Genomic DNA, 10,036 nt, shown 5'->3' on the forward strand with positions numbered 1-10,036 from the left:
TTATAAATTTGAGCTCGAGGTCGACTCGACTATTTACTTATAAGTTTTTTCAAATATTTGTCAAGAAAAAGTATTTATTTTAAATTTTAGGTTTTAATATTAAAAAATATATTATTTATTATCAGTCTCGAAAAAGCTTGACAAGCCGTCAAACAAATATTATATGGGCTCGAGCTCGACTCGAATATTAAACGAATTGGCTCGAGCTCGGCTCGAACTTGGTCAAAGTGACACTCAAATCAAGTTTTGATCGAGCGGCTCGCGAGCAGTTTGACTCATTTGCAGCCCTAGGTTAAGTTGAGACTTGAAGTTGAATTTCGTTAACGATTCACTTTATTACTTTTATAGTTCTCATTGTTGAGATTTGATTTGACTCATATTCTAGATACTTTTTTTATGACTTGTTCTTGATAACCATTTTACTTCACTTTACATGGATTTCTATCATTCATTATTCATTCTTAGAGTTAGTTCATCTTGTAGGCATTGTTTAGATAATTGATGACTAATCATGTTTAAAAAAGAAACAATATTGGTCAATTGGCTCCAAGGCAATAGTAGTGATGGCTAAATGACAAAATTATTGTTGTTATGATTAATTTGATTATTTAATTGGATCATTATTTTACCACTACTATATTTTGATGAATTTCTAAATAGGGTAGGGTCATTTATTTATTATACTTGTTATATTGTGCTGATGGGTGGAGATCTTGATGATAATTCCATTATTGTTTGTATATGTCCTTCAAGTATGTTCCTTTTAGATCTCATAGCTAACTAATATATCAAATTCAAGTCCAAGATGGTTTATTTGTTAATCTCTTGTGTGTTTATTAGTGTATAATTTATTTGCAATGATATTTACTAAGTTTAGATATGTTTAATCGCACTACTTATATATATATATTTTCAATTTACTTTGTCAAAATTATCGATAACCGATTATTCATCTTATTCATACTAATAAATTATTCACTAAATTAGTAAAAGGTTAATCAAAATCACAACTTTTCCACAATCACAGACAAGGATGGGTCCAAAAATTATAGTGTTGGAGTAGACTTGGAAAAAAAGTTGAATCAATCAACATGAATTGTCAATTAATGGAAACACGAGTTTGATGCAAGAGCTTGTTCGGATTGGGTTTATTTGAATAATCTAGAAGGAGAAAAAAATAACGATGGTTTATGATTTTGACGAGGTAGTGATTAATTTTGGTAAAAAGACTTAAAAAGTATATATATATATATAAATAACATAAATAATAATAATTTAAAATAGAGGTATTTTAACTCGCTATAGATGAAAATAGACGAAATGATGTTTGATTGACCAAATCGAACAAGGTCTTAAAGTTCAATTAGATCCTTGAACTCTTGAAATCAATTGATTTTGAGGCTTGATTATTTAAAAGAGGGAACTTTGTGCTATATAGTTAAAATAATGGCATAATACTTTTTTTTTCTTTCTTTATGTCCAATTTGTATTATTATATTTTAAGTAAGTTAACAATGTTTTTTTTAAATGATTAAAGTGAACTCATAACCATAACTACATAAGTTTTTGTGCTTTATTGTTTAATTGTGATTCTCCACTACATTTAAAATGTTACAAATTAATTTAACTAAGACATTTATCGTAGTAATAAAAGTGTCCTTAAAATGACTTTAGCAATTACTATATTCATCGTAACATGTGTTTTTGTTCAAATTCAACACGATGAAGGAGTATGGCGAATGTTGATATATAGAATCAATTTTTGCTATTTTAGTATATCTAGAATATCCGGTTAAAAGATGAAAATACTTATGGTATTTTTCATTTGATTTTCTTGAGATTCTATACATTGTATTTATTGTTGCATATGGGGGGTGTAAACTAGCTGAGTCGAGTTCAAATTAGTCCAAGTTCGAGTTCGACTCGACTCGTTTTTTATTGGCTTGAGCTCGATCGAGCTTTCAATATCAAGCTCGAACTCGGCTCGATCATAAAACTATAGGTTCGAGTTCGGCTCTAAATGCTCGAATTTAAATATATGTATATATTAATTTCTTATATTAAAAAATATAATGGAAGTCGAGAGTACATTAATCGGAACATACAATCCTCTGCGTATTTTTTTATTTTACGCCCCATAACTCTTTTTCAGCCATGACTTGGTTCACGTAAGAATAGACGTATTGGTCCGTGTAAGAATACATGTAAAATATCTAAGGGAGTTATTCTTGTTTAAACAAGTTAGAGAAGAATACTTTCAAGTCTTGTATTATATTTGAGATAAATTTGAAAACATATTAGACTATATTATGTTTATTTTGAAAAATAAAACACTTTATAGTAAAATAAAAATAATTTTATATTTTATTAAATATTATATATTGAGATACATATATTAAATAATATTATAATATAATTATATTTTAATTTAACTTTTAATAATTATATTTATGTAATTAAATTAATATCAAATATATTTTTTCCTTATAACTTAGTAGTATTATATTAAATATAAATTTTAATTTATTGATATTATTTTGATATATCTTGATAATTATTTTAATGAAATAAAAATAGTTTTATATCTTATAAAATATAACACATGAGATGACATATATTAAATAATATTACAATATAATTATATTTTGATTTGATTTTAAAAAATTATATTTTTGTAATTAAATTAATATCAAATTTATTTATTTTTTATAAATATTAACTGTATTATATAACATTTTTTTTTTTAATTTATAAGTATATTTTGGGGAGACCCATAAATAATAAGCCATAGATAGTCTTATGAGTATGTTTCAAATTTTAATTAAAAAGTAAAAGATAATAATTTTTTTTTATACGATTAGACTCGAAAAAGCTCGACGAGCCATCAAGTGGGTCTTACCTAAGCTCGAATTCGACTCGAAACATAAACGAGCTAGCTCGAATTCGATTTTGATCGAACTCGAATTAAACTTTGATCGAGCCACTTACGAGCGGTTCGGCTCATGTAAACCCCTAATTGGATATAGTTGTTTATCAATTGATTTTGAATAATACTTATTAACTGTTTATTTATTTATATCCTATTACACTTGTTAGGATTTATACTCTTTCAATTGTGATCTAAAACTCTATGAACAATGACTTTTGTTTTATTTATGCCAACTTTTTAATTATTTTGTATAATTAAGTTGTTTTAAAATAAATATCAAGATCTTGTGGGGTTTGGTTTGATCACTCACTTTTTATTTTAGACAAAAATAGCTATATTGCTACGTGTTCGATTTCCCTCCCGTCACAAATAATAATAATAATAATAATAAATATTTTTTTTTATAATTTTTTAGAATAACATAAGTGACAAATATTTTTTTTAGGAGAGAAATGGTTTCAAATTCATTATTTTGTAAGATTATGTTAGAATCAAACTAACTTTTCAAAATTCAAACAAACAATAATAATAATAATAATAATAATAATAATAATTTTTTATATTAATACCTTACTTATTAATGCAGTCATTATAAATTATTATCACTAAAATCCTTTGAACAAAATTTAGTGATCACATATTACAAATGAAATGTTTTGTATGAAATATGATTTGTAAACTATATGATTGATAATTAATTATTCTCTTAACTCCAGTTATAATTAAAAGAAAGAAATATTTCATACCGATTAATATTTAGTATTGTATAACCATTATAATTAAAAGAATTGTTTAATTAAGATGAATGAATTGAACATATTTTGTCTAAATTAATAATTTTAATTCGAGTTATAAGAAAAATAATTACATATACCGTTTAATAAAATTATCACTCAGTTGAAAATAACAAATTATATGAAAAATTCATTTCCTTATAACTACTTTTAAAAAAAAATAATTAGAGGATTAATCATGAATGGTTTTAGAGATTCAAAATATTATTATTTTATTATTTATTTATTTATTCATATTATTTTTGTGATGAAATATAGTCATTACATAAAATATCTTTATTAATCCTTAAATTTATTATTATTGTTTTTAGGATTTAATTTTTTTTTATTTTTTTATTTTGTAACTTTAAAGTTTAAATCAATTTTTTTTTTAATAATTTGGAAACCAACTTTAAAGTTAGAGAAATGAGTGATTTAAATACTTGTTTAGACTATAGTGGTATAGTAGTAGGTTTGAACCTTCCTAATTTAAAACTTTTAAGGTCATAAAATAAAACAAGAAAAGTTTATAGAGTTGATTTGAATATTAAAAAGTAAATTAAGGGCTTATTTATAAATTATATAATTTATAAAAAAAATATATTAGATTGGGCCCAACCCATTAATCTTTGAATAAAGCTCATCTTTTTATTTATTTATTTATTATATTATTATTGAAGGAAATGTCACTCAAATGGGACCCAAACAAAGGTTGAGGAGTAGTAGACAATAACAAATATGTGAAAAAAGATTTGGTTTTTAGAAGGCTATAGATTTTTCTTTTGTCCTTTTTCTTTTCCAATTGCTTAATTATATTATTTTCATAACCCTAATGATTAACAAAAGAGACTTAATGCCCATGCTCACATCACTCTACCTCACTCTTCACTATCAAATAATAATAATATATTTTTTTTAAAAAAATATGTTCTAATCAAATTTCACTCGCCTCAACTTGTTATTCAACGCAATCTTTACATTTTCAATGAGAATTGAATATAAAACGTGAAGATAATAAATTTATTTTGTTATCTTAACTTTTACGAATATGTCACTATCAAATACTTTAACCATATTTATTAATTATAATTATTTTGTAAATTATTCAAGGAATAAATTCTCAAACTTTATTTCTAATTTGTTACTAGAGTCTAAGATCTTTGTTTTTAGTATTGTTGTTAACTAATACAAGTGTAATTTTTATTATTTTAGCCAACAAAAATAGTTAAAAAATTATAGTCCTCAAAACTTCTCATCCAAAATTTAAAATGAATAGAAATCAGCATATAGCTCAAATTTTATATTGACTATACAACTTTCACATCTCTAGTTCTTTAACGGGTGATTCTCGAATCATTACTTCGTTTTTTGTTGTCACAATTCTTTAGCGTGTAATATCATATTTTTACCGTCGGTTGTGAATTACGAGATAAAATCTATACAAGGTTTTACGTATTTGAAACATTTGTCGTTGGAAAGGATTAAAGTCCACTCATTTCCAAACTTCTTAAATTAGGGTAAATTAGTCTTCTTATTATTTTAGTTGAAGCATAATGAAGGTTGATTGCTTAATTAATTAGTGAATCGTATCATCTATTAGTAGAAAGAAACTACTTTTAGCCTAAATGATTTTACCAACATAAACTAATTTATCCCTCATTGCCGACACACAATCTTTATAAATTTTAAAGATTACTTATCTATTTTCTTTTATATTATATTAATCATTATTATTATTTAAAAAAAACACATAATTTATTAGTAAAACATAAGAGCTTTTGTTTTGATTGAAAATATTCAAATAGATTAGAAATAAAAAATATTTGATCATTCATTCATATTTGGATATAATAAAAATTGATCTATAATGGTCAGATATAATATATTTAAATAACCGAAACAATCTGTAATGTTACGACGTACACATAAATTTTACATTTTTATCAATTTATTATTTTACGTATTTTTTTAATAAGAAATTTATTTAAAATTATTAATATAATGATACTTTTGTGCTTTATTTTGTTTGATCATTTTTTTTTATGAAATATGAATGGTTTCATGTATATAGTCAAATATTCAAAGAATTGTCTGACTCAAGATTTGATAATATATAGTCGAATATAAGATCTTGATATAATATAAATGACATAGTACATCATATTACAAAAAAAAAAAAATTATACAATTCGTTATGAACTTTTAATTATACATCTGAAAATTAATTTATTAGTAAAATGGGATCTACAGCATATCAAGATACAAACTCTTTGAAAGATTATATTTTTTTAAAAAATAGTATAATTAATTATAAGATATGTCCAGCTTTTAAATATAATGTAAAATGATGGAGCTGTCCCCCAAATTTGGCATCACTACACTTTAAACTACACCCACTTGGTGGGAATCCAAGAATACTATAAATTTTAATTATTATAATAATAAAGATTAAAGACACATATTTAGGCTTTTTCTTTATTTTTATTTTTTTTCTTTTTGCTTGCATAAATAAATTCATCAACAACCCATATAGTATAAAATATAAATTAATCTAAACTAAAGAGAAACAAGAAACAAAGATGAAAAAACTTCAACTAAATTTAGTAAGGAATAATGTGTGTTTTGCCCCCCCATATTTCTAGTGCATTTTGAATTGAACCTTTAAATTAACTTTGTTTTTAATTTAACACTATATGTATAGATATGAGTTTTTAGGCTGTATATTTACTAAATTATTGTTATGATATTAAGGTAGTTTTATTAATTTGATTATTTTCATTTTATATATACTTTTGTAAATAAAATGTTTCAAAAATTCACAAAAACTCATCATCACAAGTGACAAGAAACACATGTCAATTTTGAAAAAAAAAATGATTTTAAGATATCATATAAATATTAATAGACACTATCAAACCAAAAACCTTAAAACCCTCCTATGAAAGACTAAAAGTCAAATGTGCAATAAATTGGTCAAAAATTGTCTACAAAGATAAATCACATCCAATCTCAAAATTGTAAATTGATCATTTTAATTTAATTTTCAAAGATATATATATATGGTGACTTTTGTGACCACACAATTTAATTTATCAATAAAGTCTTAATCTTATAAAAGGTAAAAGTTATAAACTCATAGACTTAGTTAAATTAATTTTAGTTTAAACGCGTCATCGTTACGACGAATGATTTGGTGTGACGACGAATGATTTGGTTGATATACAATTAATAGTTTGTTTCTTTAGTGTTATTATTATCAAAGTATATCATCATTAAATTTCATGGAGTGTCATTCTTCCCCTCTTCTCCACTTTATTTCATGTCAAGATTGGTAGGATTACACATCTTTCAAACTATAGCATCAATTATTATACAACTCACAAAAGATGATTTCGATATAGATTCTTCATTTTAATCGGCAATATGCAATTATGCATGATTTCTCTTTCACATTTCATTTCATATCCCCCATTTTCTTCCCATTTTACCCTTGCTATTTGCTTATCGCGAGGGTAGGCATGGCCTGCAATGGGTCGAAATTTGCATCTAAGTGAGCGTGAATTGAGAAAATGAGTGGTAATTTCTAGAGAATGAGCCGAAATTGTATGAAGATTATATTTAAAAACAAGTTCAACCCCTTAGTTTTGGTTCCAAATGATATGATGTTGACCCGAACTTCTTCAAATAACCCCCAAAAGGAAAGTAGGCTCCCGGAACTAACAAGTAAAAAAGTAAAAAAATAAAAACTTTATGAAGTTGATCTAGTCTAAGTTTAGCTGAGAAAACGTTGTTAAGTTTATTTAGTTTTTTTGTCGACCATCTCATCCAAATATTGATTTATGTGAGATAATATTATAAAACATTAACTTATTTATACACACGTCATAAATTTATTAATTTTTTATCGTACAAACACACACTATCTTTAAAAAAATATATATATATGGATAAAAACATAAACCAATTGAGTGTGAAATATACTCAACAAATACTAAAAATATTTCTTCTATGAAATATTTAATTTAGATATTGTCCATATATATACTTTGACAAGCAAATTGTAGTTGATTATTAATTGGGAGCTTATTTCCAATGAAAATAACACAAGGGTCCTAACTCAAAACTATTTACAAGTTCAAGGGGCCAAACACACATTTCTCTTATTTTTTTCCTTTTTCTTCTTTTTTTTTTCCCTTCTTTTTCTAGAAAGTAAAACATGGTAACTTCTTCTACAAACATACTCAAAACCCGGATAAAAAGACACATGTTGACCTATTTTATACTAGTCCTTTATACTCTACCCAAAATTATATATATATTTTTAACAATATATATACAATTCATAATAAGGTAGGTCAAAATGTAACAATATTACCTACTATAATAAAGGTCACGGATACAATCATAAATTTATAACATTATTATTGTGAATCGAATTTGAGATATTTGTATCGTACTTTTTTTATATTTTAACTCTCTTAGTAAGTTAAATACAAAATTCTTATGAAGACATTAATATTTTAATTTACGAAATTGAGTCCAATAAAAAAAACAAAAATTTATCAATGTATAGGGAAAGAAGGAAATTATTACTCTTCAAACTTCAATAATTAAATAAAAGTAAAAAAAAAAAAATGGAGATTTCATTAACTATAAACATAATCATCATCATTATCATTAACCTTATAATAAGTTTCCTAAAAAGTATGCACCAATAATTTCATAGGTGAAGTAAAAGTTAGAAAAACCCATTTTTCTTGTAAAAAAATAAAAATAAAAATATATTTTTTCACATGAATTTCACTCTTTTTTTTTTTTTTTTCAATTTTTTTTTTGAGATCAAAGAAAGAAGAAACTAAACTAGAACTTAGTAATAGTCCCATAAAGATAACTCATCAAGTCGAAAACCTGAATCATAGAAACAAAATCCAATATCGCTGCGATCTGAGTTATCCATTGAAAGATCAGGAAGATTCGAAAACAAATCCTCTTCATTTTCTTCTCTTGAAATTGAATTCGATGATTCTTGAGTACTATTATCCATTGAAGAAGATGATAGATTTGTAGATGAATGAGAATTAGGGATCGCAGCAGCGATTCTTCCAATCGCAGCGGCGGCAGCTTGAATATCTTTAGGAGAAGAAGATGCAGGTCGTGGAAGTTCGTTTGCGTTTTCTGGGAAATTAAGGTAAGCAGAGTTTCCTTTTATAGCTAAAGCCGCCATATCATGAGCACGCGCCGCCATTTCTGCAGTGGCGTAAGTTCCAAGCCAGATTCTTGATTTCTTCTTTGGTTCTCGAATTTCAGAAACCCATTTCCCCCATGCTCGCATTCTAACTCCTCTGTAATTTGGATGATGGGTTTCGACGGCGGCGACGATTTTCTTACGTTTCTTTGGTTGATCGTCGCTGCCGTCGATGTTTTTGGGATGTTTTTTAAGGTTGGTAGTGGGATTTGTTGGGTTTTTTGTAATTGATTCTGATGATGAAGATGTTGAAGTGCAGGGAAGGGAGTCTTGAATTTGATCTTCCATGGTGGTTTGGTTGTGTGTGTGTGAGAGATAGAAGAGAGAGAAAGAGAAGAATGTGAATGATAAATAAAATTATGAGCATTTCATGGGTAGTGTTTATAAAGAAAGTAAAGTATGGAAACAATAGAGTTTACAATTGAATGATCTGTTTTCTTACTCCATGTGGAATTTCTAATGATTTTCTTTTCATATGTTTTTGACTCTTTTTATTATTCATTCACCCCTTCTAGCACATTCTTGGTTTAACTTAACATATATATAGGTATTATTATAAATTACATTTTTTAAAATAAATTATTTTTTTAATTAAAATAAGTTAGCAAAATATATAATAGTATATGTCCCAACTTAAAATGTTTGTAATGAAACTAAAAGTTGATCAATAGCAATACATTGACATCTGAGGGATAAATCAGTTAATAAAAGAAAAGAATAATATAAGATATTTGATTTCTAAACAATACTTTTTTTTTTTTCAATAATTTTTGGTTGCATTAGTGAATTAAGTGTAATTATATAATATCTACTTAAATATTTTTACTTTATTATTAAGTCACGAGTCTTCATAATTTTAAAGTGTTCGGAATGTCGGGTCGAGAGTTGTGGTTAATTTGGATATATATGTGAGAGTAAATGAATATTTGAGTCAGATTGTGAGTTAACCTGCCCATAAACATAAAACGGTTAAAAATAAAATTAAAAATGTTATATGTATGTTTCAAACTTGCAACTTAACAAAACAAGTACAACCCTTTAACCAACTAGGTTAATAACACTTTATATTTTAAATTCAACACCAAATTA

The 10,036-nt window shown here is 25.4% G+C and overlaps 1 protein-coding gene across 1 annotated transcript; it reads right to left on the reverse strand.

The window, feature by feature from the left end:
- Positions 1–8,538: 8,538 nt before the first annotated feature.
- On the reverse strand, positions 8,539–9,477 carry LOC124942718 (ethylene-responsive transcription factor ERF039-like). The gene has a single exon (XM_047483267.1). It carries the CDS (start codon positions 9,233–9,235, stop codon positions 8,570–8,572), a length of 666 nt encoding a protein of 221 aa, XP_047339223.1. The 5' UTR covers positions 9,236–9,477; the 3' UTR covers positions 8,539–8,569.
- Positions 9,478–10,036: the final 559 nt, after the last annotated feature.

Source organism: Impatiens glandulifera, chromosome 6, assembly GCF_907164915.1.
Source record: "Impatiens glandulifera chromosome 6, dImpGla2.1, whole genome shotgun sequence".
Classification (NCBI taxonomy): Eukaryota; Viridiplantae; Streptophyta; class Magnoliopsida; order Ericales; family Balsaminaceae; genus Impatiens; species Impatiens glandulifera.

Excerpts from the sequence above, each read along its gene's own strand:
- LOC124942718 (XM_047483267.1), bottom strand. The coding sequence starts at position 9,235 with ATGGAAGATCAAATTCAAGACTCCCTTCCCTGCACTTCAACATCTTCA.